The 25,167-nt window shown below is 44.6% G+C and overlaps 1 protein-coding gene across 11 annotated transcripts in view; it reads left to right on the top strand.

The window, feature by feature from the left end:
• Positions 1-25,167, top strand: part of DEPDC5 (DEP domain containing 5, GATOR1 subcomplex subunit) — a 628,116-nt gene that overhangs the window by 90,228 nt on the left and 512,721 nt on the right. For all 11 annotated transcript variants that reach the window (XM_085634591.1, XM_085634584.1, XM_085634590.1 and 8 more), the window contains exons 12-15: positions 12,014-12,086; positions 14,770-14,873; positions 15,997-16,071; positions 19,379-19,513. In XM_085634591.1, the coding sequence (XP_085490717.1) occupies positions 12,014-12,086; positions 14,770-14,873; positions 15,997-16,071; positions 19,379-19,513 (387 nt within the window). The remainder of the gene's footprint in view (positions 1-12,013; positions 12,087-14,769; positions 14,874-15,996; positions 16,072-19,378; positions 19,514-25,167) is intronic.

Below are 25,167 nucleotides of genomic sequence, written 5' to 3'. Positions count from 1 at the left end.
TGTTTATCTGGGACGACCTTCTCTTAATTTGACATTAACAATCATGATCCATTAGCACTGTTGACAAATTGCCCAGTTCCTAGTGAAAATGTGTTCACTCATTGTTACAATGCATTCAATCCGGCACCAAAAGTTAAACGACTTTTCTGTCACTTTGGAAGCAGCAATCCATTATATCCAATCAGCAATGCACAAACAACCTTTCAATAAACAAATGCCTTATTTCATTTAACTGCAAGTAAACCGCTTGGATTTCATGGGGCAGTGAGCAGACATAATTTGACTTTCTGTTGGTAGTTGATAGCAGATTGTAGACCTATATGGGGGGTTAGATTGTAGGTTATGCGTGTAGAATTGTGTCTGGTGGTATGAAGAGAGCGTGAGGTGTTTGTGTGCTGGGGTGTAGTGGCAATGTATATAGTCTTAGCTCTATGCATCCTGTGTGCATTGGGTTTGGCTTGTGCATTTGTTTGCAGGTCTGTGCACGGCGCGTTTATCGTGTGTTTGCTGTTGGTAGGCACAGGTTGGGTGAAGCTGCCATGGGCATAACTAGCATCTCATTGCATTGCAAATGCTCGTTTCAGTTGTTATCAACTAAAACAATGTACATCTTAGGCATTGAGCAGGGGGCATAAAGGAATTAAAAGAAAACACATAACACAGTACTAAACTCTGATCACGGCCTGTCAACAAGGAAGCCATCTTAAAATAAAAGTGTGACATCTCGGTTTTCGAAGTTTTACACATTCCTCCATATTGTCACTAATCTTTCCTGAGTGGACAGCTTCCGAAGCGAACTATCTGCATACAAGCATATGTGTGCTTAATTCTAATCATATGCACATATATATTCATAAATTAAATGGTGCACAATAGCAACTGCTCACCAAGATGGAGATGGAAGGAATATGATGTGATCTATATTATTTTGGAGACCGCACAGCTTTAATAACTTCCACCATTAGCCTAAATGTGCTATATTTTGATATGGTAAATCGAAACTAGACTCCAAAAAGGCACCGAAAATATACATAAAAAACAGAGGAGCACGCACAATTGGCAATATTAGCTGAGAACATTTTTTATAGAATAGCACGGAGTAAAACCCATTTATATAGCACAAACTCGACCCGAAGGTATTGGAGCGCTTTACATGAGCTCCAGTTACGTTACACAAGGAAACATTCATTATTTGGTAGTCGCGGGGAGATTGAGTGATTTGCCTAGAATCACAGAATGCTGAGCCCACGCCGGGGCTCAAACCCGGGTCCCCAGCTCCAAAGTGCACCCTCATCCTAATTATTAGCACAGTCCACGTCGTGTACCCCAAAACGAACCAAACGCACAAGTGCTTGTTGAATATCCAAGAGCTGGCCGTGCTACTCTCTTGCCTCTATAAACAATTGCAATTCAAATTCAGAAGTCAAATATAGATCAACCGACAGTTTCCTGTCACATTTGTGTGCCAGGCAATGTGTGCCAGGCAATTAGGCAAAAACTAAAAACGCTGCGCCACAGCTGGTACATGCTAAGGCTCTGTAATTATTTATGGACCAAAAGTGCCGCCAATGCTTAACTCATGCATAAAACTCTAGGAAATCCGGGCAGACACAAGCCTCAGAATTGTGCCAGTCACATTCAATGTGCATTAATCAAGTGTCATTCCTCAGATGCATCCAGAAATGCACGAGGTGGGTGTCAAGTTTTGGTTAGGGAGGGTAATTCTTAAGCGCTGATTGTTTGCCTCTAAGGAATGACCTAGAAACCAACTCAGTTACCACTTGAAATATATCTGACTGCAGGGCAGCAAGAATAGCGCAATCCTGAAGTGAACTAATAGCTGAAAGCATTTTGAGGACAGATGTATTCCTTGAAGCTTCTATGGCAAGCTATAATTGAAGAGAACCTCTAACTTAAAAATAAAAAATAACCCCTCCTACACGATCCCACCTCCAGATTCAAGCAGGGACACAATGCCTTGGTAGCAGCTGAGTGCTGGAGAATATCTGGTAGCTGTAATAAACCAAAGCAAGGCTTCCAAGGAAGGCCTAATTTGCAATTTTCCCATAAGTTCCTGTGCAATACTGAGATGTGACTTACTTATGCATTCTATGACAAAGACATGCTTATCCACAGAACAAGCATTGGCAAAGTCAATAGGTCTAACCCTGGAGAGATTGCATTTTTTCTTTTTTTGTTTACTTATGCAATAGACAGTAAAAATGTAAACGAAAGAAAATGTAAAACTACCAATGTCTAAAGATGGCATGAATGTTTGTAAAAAAAAGAAAAATGCAAGTAAAAAATGAACCATTATAGGAATACATTTTGTAAAACGAAAAAGCAAGTAAAAAAGTGAACTATTGTAAGAATAACATTTGTAAAAAAAAAAAAAAAACAGTAAAAAATGAACTACTGTAAAGAATAAATCTAAAAAATATTAAATGATTGCAGAACTTGGGATACCGGCCCAGGCACTGAAGTGGACGACTTGTAAAGTAGATATTTACATGTGCAGAAGCAAAATCCTGTCACTTACACTGGAAAGACCCAATGGCTTAAGTGGTATGACACATTGCCCCATGCCGTAGGCTGTGGAAGGGGAGCAGGCCAATGGATTAGGAGAGTTGACCAAAAGGCCCACTAAGTTTGCAAATGTATACTTTTAATTGTATTATGATATTTTTTAAATGCGATGCTATGATGAAAGCTGAAGAGGTCTCTAGGCCAGACCTCAAAATAGGTTTTGTGATTCAGAACGTTTTTTTCTGAGAAAACATGTTTCATAATACTCAATTAAGCCACATCTAAGCGTCTATTGCAGCATATATACTCAGACAAACTACTTTGTATGCCAGCCTGTATATAGGTGTAATTCATATCTAAAAATGATGGCAAACACAAGTATACTTAGAAAAAAAGCGTTATAAATTGGCTGTGAGTTATCAAAATCGTCGCTCTTCTATCCCCGTTTCTGTGCTTACGTGAGAGGGCCAGGGAGAAGGAAACACATTAAACAAGACAAGCCCGGCGGAGCGTGGCGCGCGTTCTGAGAAAACATGTTTCATAATACTCAATTAAGCCACATCTAAGCGTCTATTGCAGCATATATACTCCGAGAAACTACTTTGTATGCCAGCCTGTATATAGGTGTAATTCATATCTAAAAATGATGGCAAACACAAGTATACATAGAAAAAAAGCATTATAAATTGGCTGTGAGTTATCAAAAGCGGCGCTCTTTTGTCCCCGTTTCCGTGCTTACGTGAGAGGGCCAGGGAGAAGGAAACACATTAAACAAGACAAGCCCGGCGGAGCGTGGCGCGCGTTCTGAGAAAACATGTTTCATAATACTCAATTAAGCCACATCTAAGCGTCTATTGCAGCATATATACTCAGAGAAACTACTTTGTATGCCAGCCTGTATATAGGTGTAATTCATATCTAAAAATGATGGCAAACACAAGTATACATAGAAAAAAAGCGTTATAAATTGGCTGTGAGTTATCAAAAGCGGCGCTCTTTTGTCCCCGTTTCCGTGCTTACGTGAGAGGGCCAGGGAGAAGGAAAAACATTAAACAAGACAAGCCCGGCGGAGCGTGGCGCGCGCGCTTGGCGGGGGCGGGGGAGCGCATTCCAGGCGGGGGAGCGGACCCTTTGAAGTACGATGCCAAACGGATTGCATGGCGGCACGATGCACGTGATTGTGCGCGTGCTCGCCATGCAATCCACTTTTGGTAGCACTTTTGGGAGCCCCTTACTATAGTCTCGCATAGCGATTTCTACGCAATAGCTAGGCGAGACCTAAAAATGGATTTTGAGTGAAGCTCTTCTTTCATGAAAAGTAAGTCCATTCATCAGTTTTTGCTGTAGCAGACAGCAACATTTCCTATTGGAACTTGAATGGGAAATGCTTGTTTTTTTAACCTCCTAAACCTTTTCCCCTGCACAAATCTAAACAAAATGTATTTGTAGTTGTGATTAGTGCAGCCCAAAGGGTGTTGGAGCGCTTTGCAGAGCTTGAGTTTTGAGAGATTAACAAACGGAAAATTATACAGTTATTGACAGTCTGTAAAGGATAGTAATCTCAAGAATTCAAGGCATTTATAACAAGCATTGTCAAAGCCAAAAGTTCTAGGTTTAACATGCTAATGCATGACGCCATAGAACCTTCGAGTGAGTGTGAGAAATTGCCCTCTTTTTTTGCATGGTATGTCTCCACTTTTTGCTGAATTGCTGATGTACTTTGAGTGTGCCCTGGTCTCCTGCCAATCAGGTACCCAGGGCCTGTGTTCCTTCCATAAAACTGCATTGAAGCCTAAACCCAATTGGCATCTCTGGCCACATGTCAGCCCCTGGTAAATGGTACCATTGGTACCCAGGGAACTGTGACCAGAGAAGGCCCCTAAGGGCTGCAGCACTTATTGTGCCACCCTTAGAGGCCCTGTACCCTGACACACACACACTACCTTTGCAGGCTGAGTGTCTGGGTGCAAAACAAAACAAAGAGACGACATGGCACACATCCCTGTGTGCCATGTCCACAAACCACTGCCCTGGCATACATCAGTCACCCCTCTAGCTGGGTGCCCTATGCCAGTGGTGAGGGTACAGGCGCATGCGCCCTGTACCCCTACAGTACCCAGGTCCATTCCTGGGCCCTGTAAGTGCAGTGCTGCCATTAAGAGTATATGGTGCTGGGAGGTTTTCATTATGAACTCCACAGCACCATAATGGCAGCACTGAAAACTGGGAAGTTTGGTATCAAACTTCTCAGCACATTAAACCCACACTGATGCCAGTGTGGGATTTAATGTAAAATGCACGACAGAGGGCATCTTAGAGATGCCCCCTGAAACTCGACCAACTCCCAGTGACCGAACTGAGTGGCTGCGCAGGTTGCCACCACCAGACTTGTTTCTGGACCCCTGGGTCGAGAGCTTGCTGCTCTCGGGGGCCTGAAACAATGCACATCCTGGGACGAGGTGCCAAGCCTCCTCCCCCAGGATGGGCAAGGTTCACGAAGGAGAAGCTTCAAAGGCATGCCGCCTTTGTGAGCTTCTCCAGACCACTTGTTGTACTCAGCAACTGGTCCCCACTGGTTCTACCCCCACTTTGGGCGGGAGACCCGGCGGGAAAAAGAAAGTGAGGAAGAGAGGTGTGCCCACCTCTGCCAACTCCACCCCTAAGATGGGGGAGGCGAGGTGAAGCACAACCTCGAGTCCCCGCCATCTTGAGGATGGGGGGACCCAGCCAACCAGGGACAGGCTCCTGCTCCCCTCCCACTGGAGAGTGGCAGAATAGGGGGTGTACCCACCCCAGGGAAGGGACCCATTGGTCCCTGCCCTTCACCTACCTGTAACACCCCTAAATTTAGTATTTAGGGGCACCCTGAACCTTCCTTCCTCAGATCCAGCAACCACAAGAAAAAAAGGACGAGAAGCCGTGCAGAGCTAACAAGAGGACGACGCCCACTGACGTGGCCCCAGCCCTACAGGCCTGTCTCCCCTCGAACCTGCCCCTGAAAAGTCCCGGCGTGTCCAGTGGCCAGCAACCTCAAAAACCCCGGAGGACCTGCCTGCATTCACTCTCCAAGCTGTTTCTCCTGTGAACACCAGACGTGTTTGAACTGCAGCTTCTGGTGCCAGCCAGAAATCGCGAATCCAGCACACTCTGCACCCGCCGAGCCCGGCCTGTGTTTGAGTGAACAAACACCATGAGGAGGTCCCCACGGGGATCCTGACCCGAGATCCGGCAACTCCTGACCTACCTCAAGCCCCCGGACGACGTCTGCAGCTTCAATCCAGGAGACCCCCCCTACCGCGACCAGAGCGGGTAAGAAAATCCGGCGTCTAAAGGCACCTCTGCACCCGACGCCCCACGGCCTTTTGTGCCCAACCCAATGGTGCCTAACCATCCCTCTACATCCCAACTTACCCTTCGAAGTGGTGGTCACTTCTGGAAGAGCTTCGTCCCCGAGCCTGCAGCGTTTCTTTGTCCCGGAGAATCTCCATTGAATTCAACAGGGCACCCGACCTCAAAACTGCACCCTGCACCCCAAGCGCCGCTGAGGGTGTCCCTTTGGTGCTAACTTGGTCCCCAACGTGCCCTGAGCTTAACCCTAGGAGCTTTGCTCCCACAACCCTGTGGCCTGCTTGCCAGCAGCCACCAACCGGAGTCCCCCTATCCCCCATAGGATAACATTGGGCCTCAACACTCCGCACCCGGCCGCCCGAGTGCCGCTGAAGGTGCAACAACAGTGCATCACTGACCCTGGGAGACCCCTGAGTCTAACCTCAGAATCCTAACTCAAAAGACCGATTACTTACCTTGAAACCGATAACTCATTTTTCCACATAGGATAACATTGACACTTTTTCTCTCAAAAGTTTCGAAGTGTCAACTTTTGAAATACAATAATATTCCTTAAAAATCATACCTTTAACCAAAACGCATTTACTCACCTGTTTTCAGGAAATGTCCCAGGGCTGAATCTAGGATCCAGTCCTGTGGATAGAAAAGTAATCTGAAAAGTAATTAACTGCATTTTACTTAAAAAGCCCATTCAATTGAATGCACTATACCTGCAATGTGTTGCAAACTGCTTTCTTAAACCTGTAATCAAAATCAGTACCAATTATACTGCAATTCTGAACTGTGTTCAAACAAGTCAATTACTACTGCAAAGTATTTATATGCTTACCTGTACCAGGGTTGCTTGGTTCTAGAAATAAAACAACAGTATATTTTTTATACAAAACAATTGGCCTAGAGTTCAGTTCTTGAGTGTGTGAGATCATTTGCTGACTGAGTGTGTACATCAAATGCTTTACACTGTCCTCTGATACTGCCTTACTGCTTGACCAAACTGCCACTTTAGAGAGTAAGGTTCTATCTAACTTTAACCTCTGCCAAACCTCTGGAGACTCTTGGACTCTATACACACTGTACTTCACTTTGGTGCAGTATATATAGAGCCAGTTTCTTACAGCGAGACATACATGTGGGAGCCAGCTTTTGTTGTAAAGAAGTGCCTCATGCAGTTCATGGCCAGTACTCCAGTGGAGGTGGAAGTATACACTCAAACGGCCTATAGCATTAGGTGAGAAATGAATACTCCACTGGGCAGAGCCTAGTCATGATTGTCAGAATCTTAGACCATTGTCTGAAAGGTTTTTTTCAAAGGAAGCTAATGGTGAAAAACAGTGGACCCAAAGCCCTCTCTATGCATATTGTTAGCAGTGGGTAGAGCAGGTCTTTCAAAGATTTTAAGTGTGGTGGCAGTCACTCTGGTGTTGAAGGGAAGATGAACGTTTATGATTGAAGGTGTTGGAATAATAGCTACTTTATCCCTCAGCAGAAAGCTCTCACCTCTTTGTGTCTCTGTTGTCGTTGTTCGAAAATGGATATGACCCTACTGTGAGGTGCATCACTTTACCCAAAAGCTGTGTTAGGAGAACAGCCTGGAGAGGAGACATGAAAGAAGACTCACTCCAAATCGGTTCAGTAAATCCAAATCCCATGTCTGCTTTAGCTGTTTAAAAGTGAGACCAGCCGATCCACTTGTGGTTCCATTCCCAAGTTCTCACTGACTAAAAAAAGGAGCGCTCCCCAGATTACTCTGAGCACTGCTGCATAGATTGATAGCTAGCGTCCCAGAGCTGAGGGGACATCACCTGGAGTCTGACCTGGAAGTAAGAGCTGTTTGTCTGTCCTGAAGCGCCTGGCAGATAAACTGCCTGCTGAGAGGGGGAAGGAATGCACCAACCCTATAGGAAATTTGAAAGCCAGAAGTAGCTTTCCCTTGAGCTGAGAGTCCGTCCACCCAGAGAGACTCAGGAGAACGATCTGCGTACTCACAGATTGAAGTGCAGTCTTTCCCACTGAACTACCTGCACTGTAGAACAGTTCTGAAATCGTGCTCAAGTGTGTACTGTGCTGCTGCAACCCTGAAGCAGTATGCCAGTGGTTTGTGATGATGCAGACTTTCAAAGTTCTGCCGATGCAGCTGCCTGTAGCATGAGTGAATTAGGCCGCTGTGATGACTGACTGATTCCAAGTAGACTGCGCCACTAACCCAGCACCTTGGCATATGCCGTACAGTCTGTAGCAGGGTGTCTTGATGCTGTCCCGTGCTCTCTAACTCCAGGACTCAGCACTCAACTCACATGAAGCCCAACTCAGCACCCTTTATTGAGGCACACTTACAATGTGACATATCATGGCTAAAAAGCCCATACCACAGCATTGTTTCTTTATGAGCCATCATTTTATACTGTCACATGATTCGGCTTCCATATAAACATAAAAGAAATACTACAGTGTGATTACAATTCACACATCCATGTGCATAAACAAATTATTTTATCATTTTGTTTAGTTCATTCAATTTTAAGTATGTTTATAATATTCACGTTTTATAAAAAATTTAATTTCACAGTGAATGAAACCAAAAAATTTGATTCATTTGAGTAGGAGTCACTAACAAGCAGCTAGGCCTTGTACCTGAATCACCGTTGGTGACCAACCCCACTAGGCAGAGTAGGTGGCCCTTGGCCTTTGGCCAGTGGTTGTGTTTTTTTTAATTTAGATTCTGGATTTACAGACCTTGGACAAGGTTCTTGCTTAGGTACTGCAAACCCGAGGCAAACTTCTCTGAGCCATGACTCCTGTCCTGGGGTCTGCTGTTCTGAACCTATGACTATGAACCTAGTATGATGAAGAATGGGTTGGTGAAGCTTGCTCTGGTAGTCCTGTACTGTGGCGTGAACTAAACCCTGTTTCTGTGATGGAATGATGACCACAAAATAAATCTTTCTCTTGCAGCCAGCCAATGAAGCGCTTGGATCTGTGGTTCCAGTATTGGAACCGCCGATCTAAAAGGGGCAATGTGGGAAAAGACTCCCTCGACCAACTGAATTCTTCTTTTTCTTTAAATTTTGGATTTGTGTCTATTTGAATCCGCAAATTTTCTGTGATTAAAGCCAATTAAAATCCCCTCGCCCCCCATTTTAACATTTTTAGGATGTCTGAGTGTAGTGAAAGTTCCACTGATTTTATTTTGCTTTCATATAATTTTGCAGTTTCCTTTGTTCTTCTAATTTGCTAACACACGGCTGACTATAAACATAATTCTACTAACGGTGTTAGTCTTATCCTAAGTTGTGGACACAGCGTTTCGGTGGTATTGGTTGGTTCACCTGAACTTCTTCAGGACATAAGATTTTTTTTTTAAAGCATAGATTTATCTGAAAAATATAGAACAATGTTCAAATATACTCAGGATAAGACTAACACTGTTTGTGGAGTTATGGTTATAGTGAACCGTGTGTTTACAAATTAGAAGTCATCACCTTATAGAGCAAACAAATTTGATGGATAAAATTTAGATAAACTTGTGATGATGTATTAGATTTGATATGAATATTGTTTTTAAATGCAATATTTAATTAATGCAATGAAATATTATATATAGTATATTTTAATACGTGGTGTGCGCACTGGTGTATACAATTTGGAATAAATAAGACATTTGTTGTATAAAACAGTGTTCAGTGTTAAAACAGTGGAATATACATAAATTGAAGGGTGACACTTTGATTTATCCTATATAAGAGGAGGTGGATTGAATGAATGGTCAAGAGTGAGTGACACAAAAGGGATTATTTTATCATTTTAAGTACAATTAGATATTAACACTAATTTCAGTCTTAAAATTAGTTCTTGCAGGCGTCTTCATAATTGGGTGGACCAACAGACCGTGAAAGACATTTTGAGGGAGGCTTCTGAGGATGGTTACATGCGTATACCTGTTTTGAACACAGATGCTGAAATTAGTCAGCCGAGGGCCGGCAGGTGTGTTCAGTTATTATGTCGGCCCAATTTCAAAGACGAGTAAAAAAACTGTTCCTGAAAAGTGTCTGCTGGGAAAGGTGAGGGTGACAAGTGCACTACAGTATTGTTAATAACCCAAACCACCATTGCTGGGCTGCTCTATATCTGCTCTATATCTGTAATACTTGTTAGTGTATAGGGCGTGTCTTACTGGAGAATTGGTTGTCAAAACACTTGTCTGAGTACAGCTTCCCTCATTTGTCTACGCACTTCATTGTCCGGTTCAGGGGACTCTCCCAATTTGCCCAATTATACTCTGCCCCCCACTGCCACTTCACTTTTCCGATTTGCCTCATTGCACCCCATTTTTCAGCTTTTCAACCATTTGTCTGCAGCTCTCTGATTTGCTGATGCTTCCTTGGATAGCAACTGTGAAAAGCCAGGGGTGACAGTTTGTACACTTGGCTTGACCTTTTGTAATCCACTAACGCCCTTGCTACCCTGATCTCACAAGTCATGAAGACAATGGAAGGAACATAAATTAAACAGGATGGTGAGCTCTGTTTACTTTCTACAGTTTACTCAGCCTCCCCTTCCCCTTGCCCCTCTGCAGCCTATTGAATGCTATTGAAAAGTTAAGGGTGAGGCAATAAATTGTCAGTGGATCTGCGATATTATCTGCGCCATCTATAGATGATTCTCAAAGCTTGAGTTACCTTCCTACTTGAATTTATTTTATCCCTGATAATTTTCCCTTGATGGCGATTCTACGCCTCCCCAGTGTCACAACCTCCCGTCCAGCCTTTTAATATTCCGCATGAATCCTGCCTGTCATATTATTATACCGTGTCCTCCAAAAAGTACCCCACAGTGTTCAAAAGTATCCTTAAATCGGCACCACCCTTTTCTTCCCATTCACAGCAACTTCCCTTCAAATTATTTTCAAAGCTGTTTCCATGAAGAAGATTTAATCATGGGCAGCCCTTTCCCTGGCTTGTGTTTTTTGCTTGCATTAGCAGCAGCCAAAGTAAATTGACATTGTAGACTGAGCAGTATCCAGAAAAGAACAAAGATGGTGTCATATGATGCAGTTTCTCCTCTGTTCCGAGTATTGGGGGCATGACACAGAATGCTGGGAAGCATTAGGAGATATTTATGTAAGAGAGGGGTGGTTTTGTTACTACTGTCTGAGTCATTAGTATGACCTCACCTGGAGGACTGTGGACAGTGCTGGAAGCAAGATTTCCAGGTGGATAACAGTTGCATGAATGAGTGTCTTGATGTAACCTGCTTTATCTTCTGCAAGTTTGTTCATTCCAAACACTCCAGAGGAGGAATACTGAAACAAGACGTGGTCTGCATCAGGAATTGAAGAAAAATGCAAGAACATATCGTTGTAGGCTGTCTGGGTGGGTTAAATCAATAATAAACTTGGCAGGGTCTTGAAAAACATTAGCGGAAGGAAGCATGTGCCTATGTAATCTAGTCGTGGCATGGATTACATGGGAAATGTAATCTTTGTAATAAGGCTTGTGCTGCATAGGAGAACATTCCTTCAGAAGTGGTGGGGCAAAATAGTTTTCTAAAAGCATGAAAAATATGTAGTGGTACAGCTGTAATATGTGAAGCAAGACATAGCTGTGGAGTGAATCAAACGTAGACTTAACAAGGGGCAGAGAATTGTGTGTATTTCATTTGTATTTAGGATGTAAAATGTTAAGGACTTTAGGACTGAACAAGATTTCCCAAGATGTCACAGGGTTGTTTATATATTTGCAAAGGTCAGATAGTTGATGTACTATTGCTACAAAGTGAAGCCATTACTATTATGGCTCAACAGGTGATATTTAGGAAGAAGGGTTAGCCGCATGGCGAGTACTTTGTCTGTCCTTTCAGTGCAGCTTCATAGAAAGTCTGCTCACACACGGTCCAGTGGGGAAGGGTAGGAAACAGGTATACAGATAGATCGTGCAATGTCAAGATTTAAGTAGAGAGGAGTGTTCCATTTAGCCCAGTAGAATTGAAAAGTGGGCAGAAGAGATTGAAGTTGAAAAGCCTGAAGGATAACAGGCAAGTTTAAAGAAAATGGCAAAATTCTGCTGAAATAGGAAAGTATTCAGAGTTGAAATTGCCTTCTTGGGGTACCATCTTCACCTTTGCTCTGTTAATATGATTTCAGATGAGTTTCCTGAAAGCCATCGTCCCTCCATCCTTCAGGATCACGAAGAACGGTTCTATGAGGATTTTTACAAGTAGGTCTGCATATCATTCTGAGATCGTGGTCAAAATTACCCCTTTTTCCTTTTTACCTACAGGTGCCTTGTATCCTTCTCGTTGGCATCTCTCTAATGAGCTTACACCTCAACTATGGAAAAATATCAATCTGTTACCCAATTGACAGAGCCAGTGTAATTAAATTCTTTCACAGTATATATATATATTATAATTTCACACTCTGCAGAGCGACATTGTTTTTCTTCCAGGTCCTTTTAGAGAACAAGACGGCCCCTCTCCTTAGGCAGCATAAAGGAGCCAGCACTTCAAGTTGAATTGTTCATTGGTCTGTCACTAGTAAGACTTGTTAATGGATTCGTCTTGTTGGATGGGCAGTCTCAAGAAGTGGACTCCCCCTCACCCTGTCATGTATGGCTCCACCAATTGGGGGAGTTTAGGCTTGTGATTTCATTGAACATTGGAGCCTAGGTGCTAGTATTGTTGGGTGAAGAGGGGGTGGGGGGCTTCAAGTTGTATAATATTATGATACAGTGAGCGTGTTCATGGAGATATGGCCCAAATCTTTGTTGAAAAGAGTGATTTTCAGACCTTCTTTAATGCAGAAAACCTTTGTTGGTATTTGAGTGTGGCATTGAGTGTATTCACAGATATGATCTTCGAGCTTTACTGACCTTTAATGGATTTTTCCTGTGTGTTTGACCAAACTGGGATCCAAGGTAGAACTTTCAAAGCAGCTGGCATGGTCATATATCTGTAAACTAGCAGACTCTTGCATTTCCAAAGTCTCAGTAGCTTTAGGAGTTCTTTCTAGGAGAGTCCAATGCGAGCAATGTTCCAGTAGTCTAACTTTGAGAGACTCAGGCATCTGTTAATTTTCCTTCCCACATTTAGTAAGGAAAGCACTTTGCTAAACATATTAATTTGTAAAGGGCATACCTTATCTCCTGCAGGTGGTGTTTATCTGTTTCCTGAAGGGGAGATTCAAACCAAATATGATTCACTAGTTTTTTTGTGTTGTTAGCTGTTATGTCATGTCATTACCCGGATATTTAGGCCTTCTGAATTGCAGTGTTTTCTTGTTTGTTCCACTATAGACTAACCCTATCAATTCATGCTAAGGCAGCTGTCCTTTATCTATTGGAAGGTAAAATTGAGAACAACTCATATATTTTCTCATTTTGTTATGAATCCCAGTTAGTGCAATTAGCGCATATTTGGAACTGAACTTTGTAATTGTTGATTACTAGGAGCCAGGACTGATCCCTCGTCGATAAGAGTCCTTTTGGTTGTTTGAAGTGCTGGCTCTCTTTCTGGTCTGAATCCTGTTTGACTATATATGCAAATGATGTGACTCTATAACAGGTATCAAGTACTAAAACCTTTGTGATAGGCGTGCACATTATGGATATGTTATAGGTTGATTGCTTAGGATGGTCTAAATAGAAGTAAATAAAGGTATTTGTTAACTGCCTGATTTGTAATCTGATCAAGCATCACCCTTACAAAACTAGACATATGGATAACTTGGATTAATGGTTTTGGATGGTAGTGTCAATTCATGCGAAACCATTCTCTCTTATTATCCCTTGGCTGACATTCTGTATACCTATCTACATTGTTTTATCCTTTCCCAGTTCAAGGCCCAATTTATTTTTTTGATTTTGGCCATCTCCTTGTGTTGCGAGACCATCTCCGTTTTCTTTGACTGCCTATGAGACCTCAACATTAAATTTGAGTGACTTTATTATGTCTTCTACCATTACAAAGAGAGCACCAATCACTTTCTTTTTTTATTTATACCCGTATCTGCTCTAGTCCACTTTTTAAAATGCTCTTCTATCTCTTTTTTATTGTGACTCCCATCTTTTCCTCTCTCCCCTCCACCTTTTTTACCACCACATTTCTTTTTAACTATTCATCCTCTCTTTCAACATCTCCAAACTTTGTTCCTCTTTGACTGTTCACCCTTATCTTTGTTGTGATCCTTGCCCCCTTGTTCCTCCTTGGCCCAGTCTCTTCACACTTCCTACTTAGCAAGAGAAAATGGCCTACTGTGACTAAGTATACTTTTTGATTTCCTGTTTTTCAGTATCTCAATTTTTTCTTTTAAATCACACATCTAACTACTGTTAAGGGGCTTTCTTTGAACGTTAAGCATTTTTGTTTAGTTTCTCTCTTTTAACCTCCAGACCTGGGCTTAATATTTGGTTTGTAGCAGTTTTTCAATTTGGTTTTTCCAGATGAAATTTCTCTATGTTGGATTTTGCTCCTTTTGGACTCTTCAAAGAGGTCTGCTTCCTCTAGGGCATTAATTAACTGAACTTATAATGCCAAACTTATGAAATGTTACCAGATAGCAAGCAGCAAAATCAGTTCTAGAAATAGGTAAAGGTTTTTAGCATATGAATCGCATAGTTTATCCACATGCTTTGTAAAGTTTGTAAATCTATAACAGATATCTACATACAAAACCAGTTTTGTTGGCAATACTCCTATCTTGAGGAAAAAGTGTGTAAAGTCTATACCTCTCAAACATATATTAAGTGGCAAAACTGTTGCTATTAAGTCATGTGAACCGGTCTTGCTTTTGATGATGGCCTTCTCGTTCTTCGACCACTTAGTACGTTCCTACCGCCTTCCCTTTCTATGACAGCTATCCCTTTTTGTCTTTCTAAAGCCGTGCCCCTCTCTTTTTTCTAGAGTGGTGGTACAAAATGAAAGGCGAGAGGAGTGGACATCTTTATTGGTCACCATTAAAAAGCTCTTCATTCAGTACCCAGTTTTGGTGCGTTTGAAAGGGGCAGGTAAGAACAAGGATAACTTAGTGATGTTGGGTCATTGTAGAACATGGTACCCATTTTGTACTTTGTGGAAGAGTCCAAAACACTCTTTATTGTGTTTGACAGATGAGAAAGACTAAAGGCTAAAAATAAAGTGGATCTCTTCTCCACCCTATTTATACTACACAGATATCAATACACTCTAAAAAGGGCGGGTGGGACATCTATTGCTTTTTGGTGGATGTACCAACTCTGCCAAACTCTTAATCAGCACTTTGCCTTGAATGGTTGAACCTCAATAATCTTTGCTCCTATCATAAATAAAGGTCCTTTCATTCTTTAAGTGAAGTTTTTGAATTTTGAACTGATATTTAAAGCACAGCCCACCACTGCAAGAAGGAAGGTGTATCATTTTGAATAGTATTTGAATCCTTAATCCCAGTTTGGGAAGCTACTCAATGTGATCTTTTGTTCCATTTAAATCTTCTAAAAAATACACTGATGATCGTTTGTAGGTTTTTGAATACATTTGAGTGGGGTTTGGTTGGGATGTAAAGACTGTGGGCCACTCTGGAGGATGTGTATTTGGTTGTGTTGAGATATCAACTTCCCTGGCCAGCCTGGATGATGTTTAGGGGGTTATAGAGTGTTGAGTTGAGCAATCAGTGTCTTTGTGTTTAGATTCACTAGGCGTTTGATATAGTGAATTGTTAGGGAGAGGGTTTTCCTTATGATGCTCTATGTTATGCCTGAATTCTTTATTTATCTGTCTGGGGTTCCACTCCTTGTTGTTTGAGATCTCATGCTTGGCTTAGATGCTAGTGTTTCCCTCAAAATGTCCTTGAATATTTATAATAATATGTTTTGAGTTGTAATGGATATTTGTATTGAATGTGTGAGATGTTACGCAGATGGTGTAATGAGATGCCAGCAGCCTTCTTTCTGGATAGTCAAGAGACTACCTATGAGTAAGGCACACCTCTGCCTAAGGGCAAGAAGTCTTCATTTTTTTCTGCAACTCCGTCCACAGGGCCACTTGTCAGCATTTACCTTTATCATGCAGCAGGCAAAAAACGTTACTTCGAACAATCACAGTTATGGACATATTTTACTTGAATCTAAAAGAGCTTTTTTCTGTTTTCTCCAGAGGGTTTCCCTCCAGGCCATAACTCCACCTCTGCACAAGGCAATTATCTGGAAGCCATCAACATCTCCTTTAATGGTAAGTTGCTGAGTCTTGGGACTGGTAGATGGAGATGACACATCTTTGTGGATCGGCAGTTGTGGCAATGAGTGATCTGTTTAATGAGCAGGGAGATATAACAAACACTAACTTTTCTGTTGATATTTACCCTTGATTTATAGTCACACTAATACAGTGATTAGGGGGAATTAAGCAACATCTTTGTGATCGTGGGGTGGTTTCAGCAGGGAGATCGGAATTAGATAGATATGCTTTTAAGAACAGAGCTACCACCAGACACCTGCTTTTAATTTTTTTACTGTCTTGGTAAAATGGGATGCAATGTTTCTGTTGCCACAGAGAAGAATAGAAGAGTAACCAGGCTGTAGACAAATAGCGTACTGAAAAGAAATCAGAGGTACTTCCAGATTCAGAAAGGACACACGTAGCTGAAGATACACCATCATACAGCTTATGTTGTGGTTTATAGCACAAGGGCATCATGTAGCACGACTGTCCTCACCGTTTAGAGATTGGGCAGGAATGCTGTTGCATAACTGCTTTAAAAGTTGTCATGCAGAAGACATTCCAATGTATTGCTGGTTTGATATCACATTTTATAGAACACTTGTGATCACCAATTAGAGCCAGAATTCACGTTGCACAGATCTTGATATGATAATTGTGTTTTCGCAAGCCAGAAGGAGCAGAAGTGGAGGTTGACAGCTGGGAGGATGAAATTATCCTTTTTGAAAGAATGATTAATACATTTTGTGATTACTGTGTGTAAGGAAATGCCTTTTTTGTATGATCACTCCCAAGTTTTCTGACTGATGCTGGTGGTTTTTCGACTCTGAGTGTGCACTTAGGCTTGCAACCAGACCCCAGTGCCAGTGCCCTGACTCAAAAACATGTTTGTTACATTGGCTTTGCCCAATTGGCATAGACTAACTTAACTGTAAGACCCTAGTTTAAGGTACCTATGATAACCAGGACATGTAAGTTGGGGAGTCACCCTACAGATTGCAGCACTGGTTGTGCCACCCTGGGTGTGACACAGGTAAACTGAGTCTCCCAGTCAACCACTACAGACTGGAAGGGCAGTTTCAAACTGATAGCCCAACTTTGCCATTTAAAGCAATGGAAAAGCCTCAACTCCCTCTACAATATTTGTAGGTCACACCGATTGGAGGCCTACCGAGCCCTAAGCAGGGTGCAACATATTTCTTGACCTGAACATGTATTTTTCTTCTGGCAGTAAAAATGCGTTGTTTTTTCCATGCGGAAGGACTTGCTTACCCCATTGGCGAGTACAGAGTAATATGCTGATCCCTTAGCGGTGCTAATTTCTGAACTGTGCCACCAAAGTTGATACTCCAAGGTCTCAAACAATTCATTGCATTAAGCCACACTTGACTCTCAAGTTGAAATAATGAAGCAAGTACCATGTGCAACTTTTACAAATTTGCCTCTTTGTTTCCTTCAATCTCCTGTGCTCTTAACCGTTACACAAGGAGCTTGAACCTGAGACAGCTTTCTGCCCTTCTAGGGAGGTGTGCTAACGACTCCCAGGAAAGGAGACAATAGGTGCCTGCACTGAAGAGACGTGGTACCTTCCTCCTGTAGGAAGACACATGGGCGTTGGCACAACCTAACCTGAAGCCGCCTTTGAAGCGTAAACGGGGAACACGTGGTAGAGGTGCAGCCCCATTGTTTAGGCAGACAACCTGGTACCTGAGAAGTAGAGGGCAACCTGTTGTCAAACCGTTTTTCAAGGGCAAGGATGCCGAGAGAGGGATTCTGCCATCTAGGGAGTGGGCAGAATTTTGCATCCTGGGATCGCCAGATGCCACACTGCCCAGGAACTGGTCATCAAGAAGGAGGGAACCTGGTAGCCCATTGGTTACTGACTGTGTCTACCTCTGAGCATAAATAGGGCACCTCTGGCACCCAGAACTTGACTGGACTGGAAGAGGAACCAAAGGAGGACTGCCCTGCTGCACCGTGGACCTGGCAAAGAAAAGCTGCACCGGCTTGGACTGTACCTGCTGAACCCGGTGGTTGGCAAAGAATAGGGACTGGGCCTGCTGTGTCTTGCACGAGGAGAAGTCATCTCCAGAGCTCAGCGAAAGCAAAGAGACTTCAAGGGTTGGTTTTCTGATCTCCTGTACACAGCACAGGGCCACAACAGCTGAGAAGCCTGCTGGGGCCAGTTGGTAGCCCTGACTCTTCATACCACCGCCAACCATCACCATATAGCATTACGAACCAGGTCCCAATAATTAATGTTGCCCCCGAGTTTGCTGAATCTTGGAGAGTCGTCGAAGTGCAGCTTGGTTGCCCAGAAAACGATTTAATGGCCAAGGAAGGATTTGGCCTTCATCATGATACCGGGCGCCTGGTAGCCCAGTGGTGACTGTAGGTCTACCAGAACCGCTAATCCCTTGAGGGATGTAGTGTTCTTTGACCCGGACATCCTCACTCTCATTGTGGGCTGAGGAATAGCTGCAGGAAGACCCCCATCGACTGCATCGCATCAAAAGCATCCTTGAGCATCTTCAGCATCCTTCATACTTTGCATCAGGACCACTACATAAGAAACCACTGCAATGGATAAAAGTGCCTGGAGCTTCCTGAAGACTGCTCCACCTGCTGAGGTAACTGTTTCTCAGGACCTTGCTGGTCCCCCTTACTGGCTCCCTATTGGAACTAGTCACTTAAAGTGATTCTAAGTGACTTCATTACAACTAGCCCGACTCTTTGGTTACAACGTTTCGAAGTGTCCAATTTGGTATATTTGCCAGTGCTTGTTTATGGATGAGTAAAATGCTTTGATTTATTATACCTTATAAATTCTAAATCTCCAGAAGCCTCCAGTGGATTTTTTTGTTATGGTGTCTAAAAATACATAAAAATACAGTCTGTTTTTATAAATTGGTGTCGAATTTCTTGAGTGTTTTGTCGATTTCTTCCTCAATTGTCTTTGTGCTGTTTAAATGCTTTACACTAGTTCCTTTGTATAAGCCATGCTGCTCAGAGCCACATCTATCCACAGTTGAGTGAAATGTTTGACAAATGAAAGCTACACGTCCTAAAGGAGTTGGTAAGCGTATTACACGGTGACATTGCACAGCCACACCATATACTACACCCTATTTCCTCACATTTGGGAGAAGAAAGCTGGGCCACGAATGTATGTAGGGAAAAATAAATAAATATTTAACCATAAGGTATGTGCCTAAACATAGCACTGTCATGGTGTGTGTAGTGCTGATCATTTCATTTCATTCACTCTTTGTTCCTGCATGTAGTCCTTCTGATTCCTTCTTTCTTCATTCCATTGTAGTCTTCGACAAACACTACATAAACCGTAACTTCGACCGGACGGGGCAGATGTCGGTCGTAATCACACCCGGGGTGGGTGTCTTTGAGGTGGATCGATTGCTTATGATTCTCACCAAACAGCGCATGATTGACAATGGTAAGACCAAAACCTCTGCCTTGGGTGGACTCGATTGACTGGAATAGAGCTAGAATCCGCTTGATTCTGCTAATGTATCTGTTCACTACTACAGATCAGTAGGAGGGCTTAACTTTGTAGAGGTATGTGTTTACTATTTTAGAGAAGTGGGTGGTGGTCACTCTACCAAGATATCTCTTTATTACTGAAATAAACACAATGTTTTTACTCTGTGGATGTATCTGGTCACTGCAATTGATGAGTGGGTGAGCCTAATTCTGCTAGGGATACTTTTTTCTTCTATAAGGGAGTGGTGTAGCTGGTTGGAGTGCTTACATTATTTGAAATGAGTGGGTGTTGATATCTTTGCCAAGGTGTGTCTGTTTACTATTTCCATCAAGGCACTTGCGTGAGCTCTGCAAATATAACTCTGTACCACTGTGTCTGAAGGCATGAGCTTGAGTCTGCTGCGTTTTCTATATACACCAGAGGTGGTCAGTGTCAGCCTAGGATGGCTAGAGCCATACCAGATTTTCAAAATAACTACAGACTACATGAATGTTTACCCTTTTTTTAATAAAATGTTTGAAATGTATCCCATGTGGATATCTTAAAAAGCAAGCATTGTTTTGGCCTTCTTGGACCAAAGTTGAGTGAGTGGAATTTGAGTGCTTTTATTTAACATCTGCACTGCTCCATAGCAGGAAATGGTTTTCACTCATCAACGATGTAACACATGCAAAGGCATCAGCTACTCACAAGGGAATGACATAAACTTTGCTGCAATGTAAAGATTTAGCAAGGTACATAGTGTGCACAGAGAAATGGAATTACCTTAGCATTTTCTATTCCTAAAGAGATGGGGTTTACTCTGTGTAACATATAGACAGCACAGAGCCATATAATGGTGCTTTATTGGTTTGATTAAATTTATTGGCAAATTGGCAAATAACTGGGATTATGTCTTGGTTGGGGTGAGCTTCAAGCACGCATTGGACATCCAGATCTATTTTTTGTGAAAGTAGTATTTGAGACGTTGGATGTCTGAAGCAAAGGAGACCGTTTTTTTGATAATCAAATTTTATTGTTTTCAACCACATGAAACAAATCAGCAAATTCACGGAGGACATTAAATCAATGACATTAATGTAAACAACACATCTCACGGTTGCAACTCTTACCAGACATACACAGGTAAAGTATGGAATCAATTCAATCAATACCCTCCACAGTACCCAACCACTTCCCCCACACCCTTCGGTATTGTAAAGGACTTTCTCCTGGGTCGCGCACCAGTCCACCCCTCTGCGCCACTTCCCAAGTTCAGGCTGGTCAGGACTTTTGCAGGTCGCCGCTATGTCACTCTTGGCCACGATCATAGCTGTATTGAAAAATAACTTTTCATTCCTGGATCCATCCAGCCCATCCGTGATCCCCAATAGGGAGTTACGCGGATTGTGAGGAACCCGCCATCCCAGTACCTCCGTAAGCTTGTCCTCAATAGCCCCCCAAAATTGCTCCAGGCGGGGACAAGACCAAACCACATGGAGGAAGTCAGCTGGGACGCGGTTGCATCTCGCACATGACGCATCTGGGCGCAGGCCCGCTCGATGAAGGCGATGAGGTACACAGCATGCAAGTAGTAGAGCTGAATCAACGTAAGTTTGGCGGAGGCGGTGACTGTCCTGGGGGCCATGAGGGCATCGCGCCAGTCCACCTCGTCGAGCGGGCCCACCCATTCCACCTATTGGTCTCTCAACTTGTCTAAGGAGGTGGGGGTGTTGTTAACTAAGGAGCGATATATGCGGTAGATGCCCCCCTTGCCTAAGTCTCCCATCAGTGTCTGTGCCTTGGTGGGGCTATAATCGGGGAGCCTCGTTTCGTCCACGATATGCGTTTGTAGGGCATGCCGCATCTGCAGGTACTTATAGAATTGGGACAAGTGTAAGGAGTAGCGGGTTTGGAGTTCCTTGAAGGAAATTATAAGGCCTTTAGCCCCCTAGTTGTGAGATGCCAATGAGGTCCCATGATTTAAAACCCTGCAGCCCACTAACCTCCCGGAGCCAGTTCCCATGCCAGAGGGGTGTACATTGGGTCAGCTTGCACGTCCAGCCGGTTTGACGCAACGAGGCCCGCCAGGCCAATAACATGGAGCGTGTCACATCAGGCAGTCGGGATGGAATGGGCCCCCGTACATCATAGCCTGAATTTTAGGTATTCCCAGGTCACTCAGCTCAAGCCTATAGATGGAATGGGCCCCCCGTACATCATAGCCTGGATTTTAGGAATTCCCAGCTCAAGCCTATAAGCCGGATCAGACAAGCCCCCGTTGAACCAGTCGTGGACCACCAGGTGACATGCAGCCAGGAAATTGAGATATAAATGTGTCATCCCCATACCCCCGTCGAAGGAGGGAATCCGGCATGTAGACAGAGCCAAGCATGCCTCCCTCCGTTCCAAAGAAACTTAGTGGTTAGACCGTCCAGTTCCCGGAACCAAGTCCTGGGAAAGCAAAAGGGAGCATTTTGAAGGACATAAAGAAATCTGGGGAGGAACATCATTTTAAACAGGGCAACCCTCCCCAGGGGGTTCAGGGTTAATGTCCAGTTTGGGAAGAAGAGTAATCCGTATCCCCAAATATTTAAAAGATTGTCGCCGAAGTGGTATGGTGGATTGCCAATCGTAACATCCCCTAGAGAGATGCAGGGGAACCAAAGCTGATTTCCCAGGGTTCAGGCGCAGACCTGAGGCCTATTTGAAAGAATGCAAGATCTGGAGACAATATGGCCCCGAGGAGGCTGGTTCAGGAAGACCAGGACGTCGTCCGCATACAGCGCAATCTTGTCCGCTTCGGTATTAGGCCACTCCCAGCCCTGAATACGATCCTCGGCCCGCATTAGGGAAGCTAAGGGCTCCATTGCCAGGGCGAATAGCAAGGGGGAGAGGGGACAGCCCTGCCTAATGCCCCTGGCGATGGGAAAAGCCTCACATAGTATCCCATTGACCAACACTCGCGCTCTCGGTGGGCGTAGAGAACCTGAACCAGAGCCCTAAATTGGGGCCCAAACCCCATCTCGGCCAGCACGCCCTGCAAATATGTCCAGTCCACCGAGTCGAATGCTTTTTCAAAATCTATGGACAGGAGTGCTAAATAAGCAAGTGCCGGTGGGCTAGAGCCAGTTGCAACCTTCGGAGACAAAGGCGGGTCCCACGTCGAGGCATGAACCCACATTGGTCTGGGTGGACCAGCAGGGTTAAGTAGGGCTTTAATCGCTGAGCTAGAATGGTGGCATACAACTTGACTTTCGTATTGAGAAGGGAGATGGTTTGGTAGTCCGTACATCTACGGGAAGGAGGCTGGGATTTTCGGGTGAACCACGATGGTGGCAATATCTGTTTCTGGCGGAAAGGAACCTCTCTCCACGGCCTCTTGAAATAAGTCAGCCAAGTGGGACAGTAGGGTGTCGCGGTATTCCTGAGGAAGGCCGTCGGTGCCTGGGGTCTTACCCGAGGAGGTCAGGGTGATCACTTCTTCGATTTCTTTCCGAGAGATGGAGCGGTCCAGATCCTTCTGTGCGGCCAGTTCTAGCCTAGAGAGACGCACCCCACCTTGTTCAAGGAGAAATGGGAGCGATAGCTCGGGGGTTTGCACTGTGTATAACTGCCGATAATAGGCGGCAAAGGTGGTGGCCATCGCCACAGGGGCGCGGTGCACCGTACCAGCCTCGTCCACCAACTCCGGGATAATGCAATTCTCCCTATGGTACGTGGCCAACCGGTGCAGGATCGTACCGTTTTTGTCCCCCCACCCATAAAATCTCACCACTGACAACCTCCAAAGGAGCTTGGCAGCGTCCAAGGACAATTGTCTAATTTCATCTTGAAGGTGGGCAAGTGGACGGGCCTGGGCAGCGTCATCTGATAGGGACAATAGCTGTTCCGAACGAAGCGCCTGCGCTTCCTTTGAGGAGATTTCACACCACTGTGCCTGCCTCTGAGTCCTAAGCATCCCCTTGGCGACACCCCGTATGATCACCTTCCCTGCCTCCCATAGGGTACCCGGGGAGGTTACAGAGCCATTGTTAGTATTGAAGTACTGTTTAAGTTCCTTTCCCACCACTGTTTTAAATTCTTTATCTTGGAGGAACCATGCGTTTATCCTCTATGTTTGGCGGGCCGAGGGAGGGCGAGCTCCTGTGCTAAGGAGTACTGGAGAGTGATCGGAAATGCCTCTAGGCAGGATGCGGACATCTAGAATGCCAGAGCAGTCGGTTACAGGGACAAAGATCGCATCTATACGTGCCTGTGTGTGGTGGGCCGTGGAGATGTGTGTGAATTGAGTGGTGCGCGGGTGCCATGTGCGCCATGCGTCGCAGAGTCCCAGGGACTTGGACCAGTTTTTTAGCTGTTTTGCGTGCTCCGTTCGGGAAGCAGCGGGCGGACCCGTTGCGTCGAGTGCCGGGGAGGAAACTGCATTAAAATCATCCGCAATAATCATGTTACTCATTGGCATATTGTTCAGCAGGGCAGCGGTATGTGCGAGTGTGGGCGCAAGCATCGAGGGGGGGCATATACAGACATGAGGGTGAGGGTGGAGCTAGCCAATGACCCACAGACAGTCACGGATGACCCCTGAGGATCGTGAAGCACTTGGGAAAGGACGAAGGGCAAGGTGCGTCTCAGGAGGATGGCCACCCCTCGGGAGCTCCTGGAGAAGCCAGAGTGCCAGACTCTATCATACCCGTAGCGGGTCAAGAAGGGACAGCAGTTACCTAGGAGGTGTGTTCCTTGAAGCATGAGGATATCTATGTGAAGGCGTTGCACATAGCGCAGGACCGCCGTGCGTTTATGTCGGTCCAATAGGCCTTTGACGTTCCACGACAACACATAGAGAGACTCCCTAGGCATATCATTAGTGCTCATGACAGGTGATACCTGGTCCAGGACGATGTGGGTAGTCTTGGGCTTTAAGGGCATAGCCATCCCCAGTAAGATGAGCATGTTTCATTCCGTGGTAGCTGAAACATGAAACAACAACAAAAACAACACAGGGAAAGAAACCTTCCCAAACCTTCCCCCAACCCCCACCCCTACACTTCAGTAACAGAAGCATCTGTTGACCCCCCATGTGAACAATACCAAACTACAACGTTCGTATCATGTGCGTGGAGGACCCCTCCAGGAGAAACGGATCCGCAATGGAGCGGCATTAGAACAAGGTGAATGAACTTAGTAGTCTACTAATGTCCGAGGACCCCAGCGAGGGAACGACCCGCCCTGGTGTTAAAAGGAGAGCATGTCGAACCCAGCATGCCCTCAAAGAGTAGGAATCCGAGATAGGTCTGAGTCTGGTCCGGGAGATCGCACCCGGATTAGTGACGAAGATGGTCCGGATAGGTCCTCAGTAGAGCGGTGCCGGGTGTGAGGCGGAGAGCCCGACTGGCTGGAGGAGTCTCGATGTCCATGGGCTGCCACACTCGAGGATCGAAGCGCTGCCGCCTGTGACTGTCGCCCCCTATGGGATTGCATGCGGCGCCGGCGTCCCGGCGACCGCGGCCCCTTGGGCTGGGAGCCTGCGAGCCACGGGGAGGGGTCACGCCTCTGATGGAGCGGCCGTTCCTCCGTCAACCATGTCCATGCTGCCTGTGGTGAATCAAAGAATTGCGTTGTGTTCT

The sequence above is a fragment of the Triturus cristatus genome, chromosome 11, assembly GCF_964204655.1.
Source record: "Triturus cristatus chromosome 11, aTriCri1.1, whole genome shotgun sequence".
In the NCBI taxonomy this organism is placed as follows: Eukaryota; Metazoa; Chordata; class Amphibia; order Caudata; family Salamandridae; genus Triturus; species Triturus cristatus.
This window is presented reverse-complemented; position numbering and strand designations above follow the sequence as displayed.